General features: G+C 43.0%; 1 protein-coding gene across 1 annotated transcript; it reads left to right on the top strand.

Moving 5' to 3' along the window:
- The first annotated feature begins 204 nt into the window (after positions 1-204).
- Positions 205-18,689, top strand: CYP2U1 (cytochrome P450 family 2 subfamily U member 1). Its single transcript, XM_075287155.1, has 5 exons — positions 205-872; positions 12,360-12,995; positions 15,379-15,540; positions 17,249-17,416; positions 17,793-18,689. Exons 1-5 carry the CDS (start codon positions 377-379, stop codon positions 17,969-17,971), a joined length of 1,641 nt encoding a protein of 546 aa, XP_075143256.1. The 5' UTR covers positions 205-376; the 3' UTR covers positions 17,972-18,689.

The raw sequence follows: 18,689 nt of genomic DNA, 5'->3' as shown, positions 1-18,689 counted from the left end.
ATTCGGGACACTTGGGAGCTCTGTGTGTACATGGAGGCAGGCAGGCGATACAACCTCTGCACTGGCTGAGGTGAATTCCCGTGCAGGTCACTCCCCGTCCGTGCAATGTGCAGGATGTAGCAGGCCATTATCACACACGTGCATCTGCCTGCGAGCTGGTGTGTGTACTTGGCACATGACAGGCTATATCGCACAGATCACATATCTGCAGTGTGTGTAACAGCAGGTCAGTGAGTAGTTAAAGGGAGGAGGGGCCTGAGGACGTCTCCAGCCAATCAGCGGAAGTCGTCTTGTTTGGCAACAATCGCCTGGAGCTGGTCTATATAAGTGAGACGAGGCCAGTGACAGCAGCCATTGGCACAGCTAGTACTGCGGGATGATGGTGAGCGCTGCATGGAGGGAGTACATGGACTCCTGGCTGCTGGTCACGGAGGATGTGTCCTTGCGGGCCCTTCTGCTCTACACCTTTCTGTTCCTGGGGCTGTACTGGCTGCTGAGCTCTCTATGGGCCTATTACCAGATCATCACCAGCAACTCCCCGCCTGGTCCTACTCCACTGCCCTTTGTAGGCAACTTTGGCTTCATGCTGGTTCCGGGGTGGTTGTTCCAGCTGCTGCAGTTCGGTATAGACGTTAATAAACTGAGTAGGGCCCCGGCTGGAGCCACCAGGAGGGGGGCCTTCCTGTTCCCTCACATCGTCCTCAGTAATATGTCCAAAATCTATGGCAAGATCTATGGCATATACATTGGCAGCCGCCTCATCGTTATCCTCAATGACTTTGACACTGTGAAAGATGCCATGGTGAACCACTCGGAGGTGTTCTCTGACCGGCCCAGCGTGCCCCTGGTCACCATCATCACCAAGAGGAAAGGTACATGGGAGGAGGGGGTGCAGGCACAGTTATTTACTAGATCTTCTCCATGGTTGTGGCTATAAAACCACTTAGGCTAAGTTCACACGTTCCTACTTAGGAAGCGGTTTTTGGACCATGAGACGTTTTTGGCTTCAGAAAATGCCAGGTGGTTTTCCCCTCCCTGAAAGTGAATAGACAGAAAAAAACGTGTCGCAGTTTTTCTGCCTCCCATTCACTTCTATTGCCTTCCTGAGGCGGAATCCGCCTCAAAAAGGTCATGTTAATTCTTTTTTCCGCTAGCGGTCTCCATAGACCACCATTGTGAGGGGGCAGATTATGACGTAATCCACCCCCTTTGTGCCCGTGTGAACGGGCCCTTATTACAGCGCCAAGGACTTCAGGGCTATTACAGATTCTTGGTGCTTTTGGATTAAGGACAGATTCATGAGTGTTCTCATTGACAGCTTAAAGGGATATTCCTTTTTTAGGATTCAGCAACAGTGCATTTGGGTTCAGTTACAATCGCATTGTAGAAAACTAAATGCAGTTTTGATGCTGTTTTTAGTCTTGTTTTTGTAACTGTTATTGCAGATTTATGTCTTGTATGCCTGCTTTCTGGCGTAGAAATCTTGAAATTTCATTTGTTTTATGTAAAACCTAGTTCTAAGAAAAAAGTAAAATCTAGATTTTTTTTATTTTTTTGTAAACTCCGCAATCTTAGCTACCTCCTGGAGAAAGTAAGTGTAAGCACCCTCTAGGGCAGGGGTAGGGAACCTTCAGCTCTCCAGCTTCTGTGAAACTACAACTCCCATCATGCTCCATTCACTTCCATGGGAGTTCCAAGAACAGCAGAGCCAGTATGCATGCTGGGAGTTGTAGTTTTGCAACAGCTGGAGAGCCGTAAGTTCCCTACCCCTGCTCTAGGGCTATGAAGACTGGCGAGATTAACAGCAGTTTTAACCCCTTAAGGACCAGGACGTCTTTAGTTTCTGCATTTTTGTTTTTTCCTGATCTAAGGTGGTCATCATTGAGAACCTTGATAAGGAGCCCCCGAAAACTTCTAAAATAAGAGTATACATAAATTACACTGGGCTCACCCAGTGCACATACATCAGAAATCACCAAACAAAAAAGTCTTAAAAACTTCTTTGTCTGTTGACTTCAGTTCAAAATAAATGGACCACATTATAGTCAATGGGACCTTTTGGGCTCTGTTTGTGCCCGGCGGAACCTAGCCTTAAAGGGGTATTCCCATGTACATTTGTAGATAATTAAAAGTTAAACATTTTTGCAAATATAAGTAATTAAAAATTCTGCAAAGTTTTTTTTAAAGACTATCTCTAACTTTCTTACTGGTGACAGTCTGTTATCTTGATCGGTTGCCAATGGATACGACCACAAATGCAGAAACTTTCTATGGTCTGGGACTTGTCAGGAACCAGCTATGATTTTCTTATTGTAGCCGGGTTATCAGGCAGGGATACTACATGTATGAGAAGATATCCGGGCCAGAATAAGGAAATCATGGTGGATTTTCTGACCTTAGAAAGTTCCTGCATTTATGGTCGTATCCACTGGCAACCGATCAAGACAACAGACTGTGACCACAAGACATTTACAGAAAATCTAATTACTTATATTTGCAAAAATGTTTAACTTTTAATTATCTACAATTTAAAAATAACTATGGGGGCCACACGGTGGCTCAGTGGTTAGCACTGCAGCCTTGCAGCACTGGAGTCCTGGTGTTCAAATCCCGCCAAGGGTATAAAACCATCTGCAAGGAGTTTGTATGTTCTCCCCGTGTTTGCATGGATTTCCATCCCATATTCCAAAAAAGACATACTGATAGGGAAAAATGTACATTGTAAGCTCTATGTGGGGCTCACAATCTACATTAAAAAATAACTATGTACTTGGGAATACCCCTTCAAGGCCAAGGCCCCACAGGCCAGAAACGCAGCGCTAAAGCGCTGTGGGAACAACCGCGGCATGAATGCATCGTGATTCCTGCAGCGCTTTGAACAGAAAGTTCAGCGTTTTCCTCCGCAAACTTTCTGTTACAATTACATCTACGGGGAAGTTGCCGGCGTTTCCGTAGATATAATTGAAATGCTGCGATCTTCAAAACTGCAACGGTTTTGAAAATTGCAGCGTATCCGCGCTACGTTTTTTTCCCCCGCAAAGTGGGGATGGGATTTGCATGAATCCCATCCGCTTTGCAAGTACTGTAAAACACCGCGATTTTTCCTGCTGCGTATCTGGCCCCAGGGGCCCTGGCCTTAATGTGTTTTCTGAGTGGGACAATTTCTCAAGGTGAAGAAATTTTATGAGCTAATAAAGAAAAAGATTATTTTATTTGGTAAATGCTTTTTTTTTTCCCACAGTTGCAGTCGTACTAATGCTGCCACTTCAGTCTTTCCTGCTGGTGTGTTTTTGACTGCAACTTTTATAAAGACAAAACTTTTTTAGGCCGGGAACCCACGTGGTGTAACTGCCACGGTTTGGCCACAGCTGAAACACTGCGGCTAAAGCCACAGTCTTTTGCAGTCACTGCGAGGAGGATGGGATTCTAGAGCATCCCATCCAAACATTATAGAAAAATATCTTCAGCAGAAATTGTGATTTCCAAAAATGCAGCAGTTCTGGAAATCGCAGCATATCAATTATACCTACAGAAATGCTAGCAGTGTCCCTATAGGCATAATGGAAGCAGAAAGTCTGCCGAGGAAACCTCTGTGGACTTTCTGTAAAATGCACTATGGAGAAAGCTACAATGCGTTTCTGCCACAGTTTTCCCCACAGCACTTTTTCGTTGTGGCCCACTATGATCCAGATTTTTCAGTTCTGCGTAAGACTGAGGCCCCACGTTACGTAAACGCATCTTTTTTTGTTGCAGATCTTGCTGGAGTTTTTAAGCCAAGCCAGGAGGGGATTAATCAGAAGGGAAAAGTATAAGAACTTCTTATATATTTCCCATTCCTTTTGTTGCGTGGGGATAAGGCACCACATTGCGTTTCCTTAGCCTAAAGGTGTGGGTAATTTTTTCATTATTTACCAAAACATACTGGAAATGGCACTAAAACTCACTCTTTAATATAATGTTATTATTGTCTTCACCTTGTTTATTACAGCTTTTTGACTGACTGTATGGTACTGTCTGGGACATAGCTGCTGATGGAGGAACATGTTACCTCACATGTCTATCAGTGACTGTACATCGGCCAGCTCATGCACCGTGCTGGTGTAGTGTTATTCAGTGGTCACTAATGGACATGTCATGTTACATGACCCTCCATCCAACAAACAGTGACAATATTATAATTACTGCATATGCTGTGTGGATCGTATATATCACTATAACAACAGTACAAAAAATTATGCCCACAAAAGTGTAAAAAAAAAATTCATGTCTATTAAATACATCAATAAATAAAAACCTAGAATAGAAATGGACAAGGGAAATAGAAAAAGGAAAAATACCACATGGAATAATGACCAGATAAGGTCTAAAAGGACAGAAAAATCACAACACAATTGGAGAGACATCACAAATTCATATAAATATAACCAAACACCAGTATAATGTAGAATTCATCAAATAAATAATAAGGAAAATGCCGCAAGGTAAACAATACAAATTATAAGGTACAGACTGAGCAGAAAGGGAGGTCAATCCAATAATAAATATCAGTAAAATCCAATACTAGCTCATCTAGTTAACCACAGGACCCTAAAGAGGACTTTTCATCACTTGGGGCACGTGGTTTTATATACAGCTAGAAAGCCGACAGTGCGCTGAATTCAGCGCACTGGCGGCTTTCATAATCTGTGCCCCTGGTGAAGAGCTAGCAGTGCCGGTACTGTAGCTCTACACGGTCAGCGCTGTACTGTGAGAGAGGGGATCCCATAACGGCGTGCGTTCCAGCTGAATGGCGCTGCTGCAGACAGTAGTGTGGCTTCTCAGTGGCTAAAGCCATTGGAAATGTGTATTTTCTGATGGCTTTAGGCATTCCTCCCAACTTTTGAAGATTAGAAAGAGGGACAAAATATGCCCATTCTCATTAATTTTTCATGTGCTCCCACACAGTATAATCCTCCTACAGTCACCCGTACATTATATGTCCCCTCGCCATTTCTCCCCCAGTTTCATATAACCCCTTCATCTGCCCCCAGTTTCATGTCCCCCCTCCATCTCTGCCCCCAGTTTCATGTCCCCCATCTCTGCCTCCAGTGTCATGCCGTACCCCCCCCTTCATCTGCCCACAGTTTCATGTCCCCCCCATCTGTTCCCCCAGTTTCATGTTCCATCTGTTCCCCAGTTTCATGCTCCCCCATCTCTGCCCCCAGTTTCATGTCCCCCCCCAGCTTCATGTCCCTCCATCTCTGCCCCCAGTGTCATGCCGTTCCCCCCCCTTCATCTGCCCCTTCATTATGTTCCACCTTAATGTTTAAAACAAAAAAAACCTCTTATACTCACCTTCCAACGCTTCCCTGCCGCTCTCTACGCAGTCTCGCTTACTCATATAGTTGTAGATGTGATGTGACGTCATCCCATCGCGGCTACACATACAGAAGCCGCAGCACAGCATTAAAGCAGGAGCTGGCTGTGACAGCTCCTGCTTTAATCGCCTGTGTGTTCAACTCATCGGCGTCCTCCGGGCGCCGATCAGTTGAAACCGGGACATACCTCCCATCGACCGGGACGGTTGGGAGGTATGCTTTAGGCGACCCCTGTGTTTTGGTTGTTCGACCCCCGCCGGGGTCGCGACCCACAGGTTGAGAACCGCTGCTGTAGACAAACCAAACCGACTGAAGAAGAGCCTCAGGAACTGGCACAAGAGTGTAAATATTTCTGTCTTTAAGGCTTCATGGAAACCTGTCACCTTAGGGAGCGTTCACACTACCGTCGGTGGCCGACAGCTAGTGACCGCTGCTAATGTCTGTGCAAAATCTTGTGCGGACATTAGCATCGGACACTAGCTGTGTCCTTGACATTTTGCATTGATTTAAATGGAGATCGGGTGCGTTCTTTTACTGTCCGTGGGTGTCCTTAACTGTCCGTTCCCAAAGATGTCTGACTTTTTCAAGCGGACAGCAAAAACCTACATGTCGGGTTTTGCTGTCTGCTTGAAAAGTCGGACATCTTTGGGAACGGACAGTTAAGGACAGGCATGGACAGTAAAAGAACGCACCCAATGTCCATTTAAATCAATGCAAAATGTCACGGACACAGCTAGTGTCTGCTGCTAATGTCCACACAAGATTTTGCGCAGACACTAGCTGTCGGACACCGACGGTAGTGTGAACGCCCCCTTACAGTGCAATCTGCAGGCAGCATGTTATAAACCAGGATGACCTATACAGATTGATATATAGTTCATGAAAAAAAGATAGAGAAGAGATTACAACATGTAAATTATTCATTTCAGTCTCTCCGTATTCTGATTTTAGTAGTCCAGTGGGTGGTCCTACATCTTTTCCTGTACCAGTGTGCATACATGGCTGTCATTTGCTCAGCAGGACCACCCACTGGACTACTGAGCATAGAAAGAGCAGAGATATAAACTAGTAAATGAGAACTTTTCCCATAAAACACTATACTAATGTGTTCAGCTCTTCCTCTTCTATAACATGCTGCCTGCAGATTGCACTGCAAGTAGACTTTGATGGGTTCAGTATCAATACGTAAGGTTGCATTATGTTGGTAAGTGTTAAAGTTACTAATGGCTTACCAGTAATCTGGTACTACAAAATATTGTTAGAAATTTGGGATAGTGTTCTTTTTATAATGCTTTTGGGAGGTAGAATATCCAGCAGGTGCTCTGTCCGTACATCACAAGACTTGGAACGTGTTGATGGCTTTTATTTTGGAGAGCAGCAGCTGCTTGTTTATGAAGCAAAGTTCATGGTAAGCCGTTTCTGCTGCGCCAAGATACTGAACCTACTTAGATAGTGTACCAAAAGTGATCTATGATATCTTTGTTACTATACGTCTGTCACAATTCAGCTGAAGAGCATTATGTGCTGCTTTATGAAAATCCTAGTATTGCATTTGCATTCCTTTTTTAAAGGGTTATTTCCATTTCTAGAATCAGTTACCCAATACATTGCTTTATCTATCTTGCTCTGTTTGTCAGATACTGCTCAGAGTTTACAGCTCAATGCCTAGATTTCACCTTTTCTAACTAGCTGCAGTGATGTCAGTCCATCCACTGTAATTGACAGCTAAAGGCGCCTTCTGTCAGCTCTGCAGAGTACACTTAGCTGTTTAGCCCTGATATGGGCTAACACAGTGCTTGATCAGTGCTTCTATGATATCAGTATGTAAAACCACATTTGTGGCCTGAGCAGCACCTCACACAGACTAGGCCCGGCCACTGAAGGGGAGTGAAGACAGAAAAAAGTAAAACCAAGAGATAGGAAACTCCTGCTTTATCATTGCCAAAATGTGTTTTGAGATCCTAATATGCCTGAATGGCTTTTAAAAAGGCTATTCAGGTGCTGCCACTAGTTTTTCAAAAGACACCCCCCCCCCCTGTTTTTCTTAAATGTCGGTAAAACTTATATGCTAATGATGCTCACCGAGCACCCTGGGCATTCCCCAGGACCAGCGAGCACCGCCCTGCGTCATACCTCTTTCACACACCCTCCATTGCTTATGCTGTGTTATGCCCGCCTCCTTACTTGCTGTAACCGCCTCCATCCAGTCTCGCTCCTGCGCTTTCAAATCCCAGGCATGCGCAGTAATTCTCCATTCTGAGCGCTACTGCACATGCCCGTGCGCCTTTTTTCTTGTAGCTCACTGTAGAATGGCATATGCTTAGTATGGAACTCGGTATACTCAGCATATCATTATCTCATTTTGGCAATGATAGAGCCCCTTTAATGGCTAGACCCAGATCATGCTGCAACTCCAAAGAGGAAAAAGGGAGAGAAAAGCTGTGATAAACCCACAATGACCTAGGTTTACAATTCCGGTTACAACTGTAAACTGACTTAAATGTGGCACATCTTTGGCGAAACTTGGTATATGTAGTCTATCTAGTATCTAGAATATCATGCTTTTTTATAAAGTGCTGCAGCAGTTTAGGTGTCTAATGTGCGCAGTCCCAAGATTTGTTTTGTTCTACATCTAAACCTGTTGCACCTCTTGTATACTCTCTGTTGTTTTTCTCAGGGACTACCTGGCAAAGTTCAGGCTTCTGGAATAGCACCAAATGAAATAGTTGTATTGGAAGAGCTTTTTTTATCTAGTAGATTAGATGTCAGAGAGAGCGGATATGATAACATTCTTGTTTTTCGTGCAGTTTGCCCTCCGGAGCTGAACTGTCCTCCTCCATTTAAAGGTTCAGTAACTGAAAATAGAAAATGAATGAAGAGCAGAAGGGTCTAGAGCAGGAGCGGGCAATTAATTTTCCCATGGGGCTACATGAGAAATTGTAACGGTTCTAGAGGGCCATGTGCGTCGTGGCAAATTTAGCTCCACCCACTTCTCTGCTGACTCCACCCATTCTCAATCATTTTTCCATGTGCCCCACAAAGTAAAATCATCCTACAGTCACCCGTACATTATACACCCCCACATTATAACGTCTCCCTCCAAATGTCCAACAGTATTTAGTCCCTCTCCTGGTGCCCCAGTATAAACCAGCAGAAACTAGAGGGGACATTAAACTGGGGGCAACTAGAGGCAGACATGTCCCCTCCAGCTACCCTCCATGGTTTAATATCCTCCTCCATCTGCCCACTAGTTTAATGCCCCCCCTACATGTGCATTAAGTTTAACTGCACCCCTACATCTGCCCCTGGTTCCCCCCTCTTGCTCACACATGTTGTCTCTTCTCTTTTTATCATCCAGCAGCCTCCATTGCCGGCAGCTTGCAGCAAGCACACAGTCCCGTGTGGCTCCGCCTACTAACGAGTCATAGCCTATCCTGGTGATAGGCTGTGATGACATCATCACAGGTCCTTCAAAAACCTTCCACTAGCTATGTGAGCCGGATGTGGCCTGCGGGCCGCACATTGCCTAGGTCTGGTCTAGAGGACATGTCATTTATCCTGAAGTGTCTGGTGTAGTAAATACTTGTATTCCTTATAAAATAACTTTTTGGAGCAATTTTTCTTATAGCTCATCAATGTGCTGTTCTTCTGTTATTCCTCCTGAAAAATGTATCATCAAATTGACAAGTTTACATGTTAGAAAGTGAAGAGGAGTTTAAGGCCACATCAGATTCCCCTCCACTTTCCATTCCGGGTTTGCTGACTGATCCCCCTCAGACAATGGGGCTAATCGGCTTGTGTTGCGGATTCTGCAGCTGAATCGGCCATGGAATCCGCAGGAAGAACAAGCAGGGTGCTTGGAAATAAAGGAAGGCAGATTTAGGATGGGATTTGGCTAAATCCATGCCTTTATTGTATCCTGCATAATCTAGCATTTTGGTGCTGATTGGATAGTGTCAGACTATGTTGGGACTTAAAGGGGTTGCCCAGGATCAAAAATGCATTGATACCTGTCTGTATCTGTCCCTATGCCAGCCGTCACCACCACCACTCTATACACAAAGTAATGAATGAGTTCAGAGTTTCCCTTGGCATCACGTCACCACTATAGCATTTCCATATACAAATAGAGCAGCATAGCTGAGGCTGGCCCATTACAGGAATGGAAGGGGGGATCGAGGTAAGTACTTATTTTCTAGACTTCCCCTGTTACATGAATTATTTTTTTTTATTTTTTAATTCTGAACAACCACTTTAACCTCCAATGGTAATGCCAAGCCATCTATTAATATATTAATATTTAGGAGGAATAACAAAGTAATAAGAAAAAATAATCCAGAATAGTTATCACATGAATACTACCATTGTTTACTAAAACAAACGTGGGGAGAGGTGACATCCTTGTGAAACTGTGTTATTTTAAGGGTATATTCACAGATGACATATTTGTTGCAGACATTTCTGCAACTGAAAATCTTTTTCATTTATCTGAATGGGGTTGTTTTGAATGGGCCATACAGTGGGAAATGTCTTCAATTGTTGTGTGTAAATATAATAAACTTTTGAAATTGAGTTGCATTAATTCATTAGTTTTTTCCTATTGTCTAGCTTCCCTCTTATTAACTTAGTACTAAAATTAAGTTAGTTGTTGAAGTGGTCTGTCTGTCTCATAAGGTTTGGTCATCATTGTTTCATTGGCCTGAACCTGTCCTGTTTTGAATTGTACAGACAAGCCATTAATTCAAGTGGACACTGTAATTTTTAAATTCCCCTATGGTGGCGCTGCAAAGATATTTAATACTTACGGTGTCACACATAGCGAGATGTCTGCTGTGCACCCACATACACAGCCAAAATCCCACCCATCAGTGATGGCCAATGGGAGAAACATAGAAGATGGCTCGGCTTAGGCGTTCCACCGTGTCTTTTATTAATGACACAAATTCTGACAGAAAATCAAAAGTTGTCCAAAAGTTTAGTAACCCTTTAAGGATGGCAGCTGTACTACATAGAGTAAGGTGTTTTGTCTGTGATCACACAACATCTTTAGCATAGTACACAAGTTCACAACTTATTTTTTAATGAAAAACTTCACATGTAGAATACAAACCAATAGGAAACGGGTAGAAATTGGGAGTGTGACTGCAGAGTTGGATTATACAGAGCTTTCAGTCTATAACCTTAAAAACATATAGGTCTGCATAGGAATTGTACACTAAATGGGGGGGGGGAATACAATTTCTTAATTAAAGGGGTTGTCCCATAACAAGGATCCTATCTATACTGCTTGTTAATGTGGATTTAAAGAGGACCTTTCATCAGATCGGGCACAGGCAGTTTTATATACTGCTGGAAAGCTGACAGTGCACTGAATTCAGCGCACTATCAGCTTTCCTGATCTGTGCCCGGTGTAAAGCACTATCGGTTCCGGTACCGTAGCGCTTTAGTGTCAGAAGGGCGTTTCTGACAGTTAGCCAGGGACGCCCTTCTGCCCAGCAGCGCCTATCGCACTGTACTGTGTGAGCTTCCTCTGCTCACACAGCTCGTCCATAGACGAGTATTATCAGGAGCGGGAGGGGGGAGTTCCTCCCCAGTCTTAGAGCACAGCGCGATAGGCGCTGCTGGGCAGAAGGGCGTCCCTGGCTAACTGTCAGAAACGCCCTTCTGACACTAAAGCGCTACGGTACCGGGACTGATAGCGCTTTACACCGGGCACAGATCGGGAAAGCCGATAGTGCGCTGAGTTCAGCGCACTGTCAGCCTTCCAGCAGTATATAAAACTGCATGTGCCGATCTGATGAAAGGTCCTCTTTAAGACTTTTCCTAAATACACTGCTTCAGCAAAACTGCTTTGTTTGTCCACTATCTTAATTTATTCACTTCATTGTTGACACTGCGTTTCTATGGCCCTTGGGATTATCTGCTCATTTCCCAAGTGATGTAGCTGCCTGCTCTCAGGGGGGAGGGAGGAGGGGCTAAGTGCACGGGAGCGAGCCTATGTCTGTAGCTATTCCTGTGTCTGCACCACACATGTGACCTAGCTCCCTGCTCTCAGATAAAGGAGGGGGGAAATGAGTGCTGCTTTCTTTTATAAAACAGTCTAAACTAAATCCTAGAGGGCTAAAGGACCTGGTCCCTCTGCTCACTAGGATTTAACTCTATATAGAACAAGCTAAATCCAAGTGTCATAGGACCTTTGATGACATCACAGGCCCTTCAGTCATCCCATATGATCATGCTATGTGGTGGGCGGAGCTACATGCTAATTTAGGGGCGAAGCTAAACTGGAGGTAGTTGGACAGTATGGCTTTGCATATGAAACCCCGCCCACCAATTGACGTCGAAACCAGGAAGAAAGAAGTATTTGCAGCAGCAAAGACTGGTGAGCAAGGGACATGGGAATACCCCTTTAAGACTGTATGTAAAGTTGATTTTTGTTTTACTTTGTTATTGTTGATGCATTGCTGTAAAGAAAACAATTATCTGTAAAATAAACTATTAGCATCAGGGGGTTTGTCTACAGGTAGTGCAGGAGTAGCAAAAACGAGATGTGTGTGTGTGTGTGTGTGTGTGTGTGTGTGTGTGTGTGTGTGTGTGTAAAGAGAGAGAGAGAGAGGAAAAAAAATAAAGTCCTAAGTAACCCCCCTCCCCCAGGGGAAAAAAAAAGCCCACTCGTGAATTGAGGAAAATGGAAGTTCTCCAGTACTATAATGTTCTCCCTTTACAAGTGAGAAAGTGAGCCTCTGTATAATGTAATGTTACTTAATAATTCCCTAACAGCAGTATTGTGAAGTTTTGTGCTCTCCTCTGGAGCACATACATTGCTCCTGTTCAACTCAGTGCAGGTCTATGGGAATCAATTTGAGGCTTTCATCGACTTACATTGATAGTTTGATCTCCTGGTCTGTCAGTGGTCTATATGAATTTTGCTATTCACAAACCCTGCATTGATGTACTGTAGATTTAGTGCAGAAACAACTTACTGTATTCCATCTGTTTTAGGTATCGTTTTTGCAAAATATGGTCCTGTATGGAGACAGCAGAGACGGTTTTCCCATTCCACTCTGAGGCACTTTGGCCTTGGAAAGTTGAGCTTGGAGCCCAGAATTATTGAAGAGTTTAAATACGTGAAGGCCGAAATGATGAAGTTTGGTGACAAAGGCTTTAGCCCCTTTCAGATCATCAATAATGCAGTTTCCAATGTCATTTGCTCCATAAGTTTTGGGAAACGTTTTGACTATGAGGATAAGGAATTCAAGGCCATGCTGAGTATGATGTCCCGCGGACTGGAAATCAGCGTCAACAGTGAAGCCATCCTGTCTAACGTATGCTCTTGGATGTACTATCTTCCCTTTGGACCATTCAAAGAGTTAAGGCAAATTGTTATAGACATCACAGCCTTTCTGAAAAGGATCATAGAGGAGCATAAGCTTTCCCTAGATCCAGAGAACCCCAGAGATTTTATTGACATGTACTTGCTTCATATAGATGAGGAGAAAAAAATGCAGCTGGAGAGTAGCTTCAACACCGAGTACTTGTTCTATATCATCGGTGATCTCTTCATTGCAGGAACTGATACAACTACAAACACACTACTTTGGTCTCTTTTGTATATGTGCCATCATCCTGATGTTCAAGGTAAGTGTTATTAATCACTTAATTACAAAGACACGGTCTTTGGTATATTGAACAGAATACATAAGAATCTGGGAATCTTGTATTTTGGCCCACCCATCACACCTAACTCAGTGGGGAGACTTCATGTTACGCTTATTTGGTTGCATTCAGGGCTCGTTCACATCTGCACCCGAGGGCTCTGCTTTCAGGTTTCCTGCCTGAAACTGGACAGGAGACGGAAACCTGCAGGCATTTTTCAAACCTGAGACCGGACGCTGGAGTGAACCCAGTGTAACCTGTTTTCTGGGCGTGCACTTTTTTTATTTAATAGATTAGGTACAGCCCAGAAATGGTAAACGCAGATAGGAGATGAACATAATAAAGCCCAGCCCCCACTCAGTTTGGTGTGGTAGGTCAAACAGTCTTGGGTGGTCCGAAGTGTAAATTTCAGATTCCTATTTCTGCCAAGATAGAGGTTACATTAACCACAGATGGACTAGTCAATAAGAACAGTTGAATAATCATATTTCTTTTATAACCGGGATTTACCAGTTAATTAAAATCTGTTGCCCGATAACGGCAGTGCCAGCTGATAATTAGTAATATACTTGAACCGTTTATATGGGCACAAAGTACACAGGCTGCTGCCCTTTTAAATGTCATTTTTGTGACACCCTTAGTGTAGCTGCCTAATGAGTAACCTTAGGGCTAGGTCAGGAAACTGATAACATGGGACACGTAATCCAATTTGTATTCTGGAGAGAGCAAAGTATCACAAATCTAGTAATGCTCTAAAATGAGAACTATAAAAGATCATATTGAAATCCTGCAGCCGCGCTATGCACATGCACAGTGACTTCAGTTACCTGTGAATGGTAACAAAAGGGGTCAGAGGAGGATGTCAAGAATTGCTCTGATGTACAGGCAGTGCGCAGTCAAGCAAAAAGTATATTGTAGTGGGAGACTATACTGGTGATCATGGATGTGGCGTCAGTAGATTATTTCTAGATGTGGAGTATTTAATTCATATTAAAATTCTTCCATCCCTTTACCGCTTTGGACTGACCATAGCTGTCAGCCAGTTATACAGGAGTCTGAGCGGGATTCTGAGTTGGGTTTGGCCTACAGACTCCACAGCCCTTGCTGGTGTGAATGCACATTGTATTGTATTATTGCTCAGCACAAATAAATATAGGTAAAATACCAGACAACCAGTGTGAGTGCCAACGTGATCTAAGAAATGAATTGCCAAGTGGAAAAACATTGCCTAATTAACGAAATCCAGATTTCTTTACAACAATGAATTGATGAAGCCTTCCTGTCTGAAAGTAAGGGTAAGTTTACACAGGGTTTTTTGGACCGTAACCTGAGGCAGAGGCTGCCTCAGGTTCTGGTCCAAAATACGGGTAGCTGTACCTGGATGCCGGTGCAGTGCACCAGCCTACAGCTGCGCACACTGCTCCGGATTAGGCCCAATGAATGGGCCTAGTCGGGAGGAGGGAGCGTCTTCAGGCAGATGTCGCGAGGTAAGTCTGCCTGAAGAATGAGCATCTCGCTTCTTTTTTCTGGGAGCTGGAACAAACGGCGCCCGGAAAAAAGACCTGACCGGCTCCCATTGATTTCAATGGGAACCATCTTTTTGGTCAGGATTTTGAGGCAGATACGGCCACAAAATCCTGACCAAAAACTGCAGGTGAACTTACCCTAACAGTTCAGGCTGCTGGAGATGGGGTAAGGGTATTTGGAGGAATATTTTCTCTTTCACAGCCCTCTGATTTCTGTGAATGGCACTTACGTATGCTACAAAGAATTGCTGTGGTTCTGAAGGCCAAAGGAAGTCCATCACACTATACTATAAGGGCTAGTTCACACGTGAACTGCCCGCGCGGGTTTTGACACAGAGAGAGACGCGGCGAGCCGCGTCTCTCTCTTGTCAAAAACCCGCCCGCCGCGACCATCGCTGTCGCGGCTTAACCCTCTGCTGTCGGCTCAAATGAATGAGCCGACATAGGAGGGAGCTGCCGGGGGCGGAAGCCGCGCGGCTGAGACTGCGCGGCTTCCGCCTGAAGAAAGGACATGTCCTTTCTTTTCTCCGCTAGCAGCAGCTCGCCGCTAGCGGAGAACAGAAGCCCGGCGGTCTCCATAGACCACCATTATAAGGGGAGGTTTTGGACGCAAAAACCGCTGTCAAAAACCTCCCCTTATACTCACGTGTGAACTAGCCCTTAGATGGTTGTGTTTGATAAATCGGCCATTCAGTATATGGTCACTCTAATGTAACTTACAGTGGCTTATTGTAATCCAGTAAAAGTTAATGGAGAACATTACGATCTCTGAACTTTTTGCTAAATCTATACTGCTTATTTGTAACAAAACTATACCTGGTCTTTTCCTTATTTCATAGAGAAAGTCCAAGCTGAAATTGACTCCGTTATAGGACGCGAGAGGCCTCCATCACTGACTGACAAGATTCAGATGCCATTTACTGAGGCCACTATCATGGAGGTGCAGAGAATGACTGTGGTTGTCCCCCTTTCAGTACCACACATGGTTTCTGAAAGTACAGGTAAGCAGTCGCCTATTCCTCAGTATCTTGCTAAAGGTATGTTCACACAGTGAAAAAAATATATAAAACAGAAATTCACTTAAAAGTTGCACATGTTCTGCCCCCATTGATTTTAGTGGGAATCAATGTTATAATTCATATTATATGTCAGTCTTTGACCTCTAAACTTTGGTGGGTAGCTATATGTATTTTAGCCCCATCCACCTATAGAGTCACAACATAGCAAACTGCAAATCACTGCCAACCAGCTAATAGCCAGACTTTCTGCAGCATATTTTCTTGTAAACCTTTGTTGAGTTATCACTCCTGAACATTGCCTCACAGTGAGAATAGCACAGAGCTGTTACTGCTTTAAAAAAAATATCAGAACTCGTAAAAAGACACCATGAAAGTGACCGAAGTCCATCATTGTTCACTTAGATTTACCAAAAACCTAATTCTTCATGCAATATACATCATAGCACCAGTGTAGATTCAGTTCCTGAACTCTGCACTTTGGAATTAACACATTTTTGATAGTGGGTCTCCTCAACATCCGTATACATATCTGTATGGCTTCTGAATGTACCTGACACAATGAGTATGTATTGGATAAGGCTGACTACTCTTCTTCATTCTCTCTGTCTAAAAATCTACGTTTTTCCAGAAACCATTCTGATCCTTTAACTGGACCCTTTCCACTAGGACTGGGTGACCTTGACCCAAATCAGAATCCTGATTAATGGAACATTTTACCTCCATTACGATTAATGAACAATATTATTGATTTAGTCATTCATTAACTGTTCTGTTAAGAATTTCACAAGTAAGACTGAGCAGTTATAGTGAATTGTAAGGCTATTGCCTATTTCCAAATGACTTTACATAAATGAATAGTGCATGTGAAATTCTATAATACTAAATATTAAAAAAAGACTTACTTTAGAAGTCTATGGAGAGGAGGAGGAGGTGGCTGCTGGAAAAGATATCAGCATACTGCAGCTGATAAGCTCTGCTATACTGTCACATGGATGGCTCTTTTAACTCTGCTTTTTCTAGTAAGATAATACTCTACCGCCATACAAAATGAAGCAATAACTCAGTAGCCAGAAGCAACCTTCTCCTCTCTCTCCCCTTTCTTTGAGACTGGGTACAGATACGGGTGCTGTCAGAAATGAAGATTGGGAAGGAGTTAAGAGGCCTGATATGATGGACAAGGAAACAATAACAAACATTACATTATTTTTTTTTATTGGAAGTACACTTTAAAGAATTAACTTCTTTAAATTGAGTAATCTTTGCATTTATGTAGTTAGGAGGAAATGCCTCAATCCAATAATGGGGTTCCATTCATACAATCATGTACAGATGCCTATTAGAATCTGTCTTACGCACGGTAAACATTGAAATCAATGGGAGGATTTTTTTCAGCGCTGAAATTCCACACCAAATTCCTCACCACTTTCCTCTGTGTGAATGGACCCCAAGTAATAGGATTGGTGTCCATCCTCTGCATATCGGTGGTTCTAAGGAAGTGCAGGTCTGTGCCTATTACTTGTACACATTCAAACCTGCTGCTATAGATGTAACATTCTATTTTTAAGTGCTTTCCCTAGGGGTCTCTACCTATGCAAGCAAGTTTTATGTGCTTTTCTATGACCTTCTAAGAATTTTGATGCAGATACTATGGATTGCCATGTGACTTTTTTTTTTCTTTTTTTCTCTCCAGTGTTCCAAGGATATACTATTCCTAAGGGGAGTGTGGTATTGGCAAATCTTTGGGCAGTACACAGAGATCCAAAAGTGTGGGAAAAACCAAATGATTTCAATCCCAGCAGATTTTTGGATGAACATGGACAGATCCTGAAGAAAGAAGCTTTTATTCCATTTGGCATTGGTAATTATAAGTGCCACTTTCATAACTCCCACAGAGCGTGACACTCCATTCTCTCTGTGTGGGTCCCAGAGGTGGGAGTATCTCTTTAATCTCAGTTGAGGGGTACAAAGAGCCTTGTTGAAAGACGCCCTGTGTGTAGACATGCTATGTAATGCCACATTCACATTCAGTGTAAATATTATTATATATTTTTTTATTATTATTTTTTTTTTTTTACGTTAAGTACTCCACAAGCGCGGTGTGAATTTGTAGCAGATATTCAATGCTGTTTGCACTTAAATGCTCAAAGTTCCTGTTCATATTTGTAGATAGTTAGATACTTAAGAAATTAGATTCTTTGTGTATTATAATTTTTTGTTTGTTTTGGTCTCTTTAGGTCGACGCGTTTGTATGGGTGAACAGTTGGCCAAGATGGAGCTGTTCCTGATGTTTGTCAACCTATTGCAGGCTTTCAGTTTTTCATTTGCCAGTGACACATTTCAGCCAATGCTGGAGGGACGGTTTGGCCTGACTCTTGCACCATACCCATTTGATATCAAGATTGCTAAAAGATGATTTCTGATGCAGATGTGGATCTGGAAATAGTTGAACAAATTCTGCAATCCATAAGATGGCCTAAGGTGTTTTTGTTTTTTTTTTCTTAAATCTTTTAATAGTGGTCCAAAATATTAGAGCTGCTGTCACAGGAAGTAGTACTTAGTCCTTGCTTATAAAACTTCAGATATAATGAGCCCAGGGAACAGCTGTCTCCTTCGAAGGTAGATAGCCCAATACTTGGCCCAGGTGTATATAGAGTTTATAATGAACATCACTTGACTTTAGGACACTTCTGCATCTTGCAGAGAACACTTCAATGTTTGCCTTCGCTTGTTTGCATCTCACTTTCCTTGGTGACTAAGAAGTGGCTCCTTGAGAGTCCTGAAGCCGTCCTCCAACGTAACAGGAATCCAGAGAGCAGGATAAGTCCCTCTTCACATTTTCATACATGTAGTGAAAATAAGGTCTCTACATAGTCACAAGAACAGTCACTTTAGATGCATTAAAATATGCCAGGTCGACAATAGACAAGATGAGAGTAAAAAATAACAAAAGGACCTCTAATACCAGTATAAACCAAATGCGTAACCAAAGTAAACAGGGCATTTCTATCCATAGTTATGTATGTTGTTGACCTTTTATACCTACAGAGAATATGTATTTTTGTAAGTGTTACATTGATTCAGTACCAATTGATAACATAAGTATCTTATCATTCATTTTAGTGACATAAAAC

Source organism: Leptodactylus fuscus, chromosome 1 (genome assembly GCF_031893055.1).
Source record: "Leptodactylus fuscus isolate aLepFus1 chromosome 1, aLepFus1.hap2, whole genome shotgun sequence".
NCBI classification, from domain to species: Eukaryota; Metazoa; Chordata; class Amphibia; order Anura; family Leptodactylidae; genus Leptodactylus; species Leptodactylus fuscus.
Note: the sequence above shows the minus strand (reverse complement) of the source record. Positions and strands in the feature narration are given on the sequence as shown.

Excerpts from the sequence above, each read along its gene's own strand:
- CYP2U1 (XM_075287155.1), top strand. The coding sequence starts at position 377 with ATGATGGTGAGCGCTGCATGGAGGGAGTACATGGACTCCTGGCTGCTG. Across the intron at positions 15,541-17,248 it reads CATGGTTTCTGAAAGTACAG|TGTTCCAAGGATATACTATT; the intron begins GTAAGCAGTCGC and ends TTTTCTCTCCAG. Across the intron at positions 17,417-17,792 it reads TTTTATTCCATTTGGCATTG|GTCGACGCGTTTGTATGGGT; the intron begins GTAATTATAAGT and ends TGGTCTCTTTAG.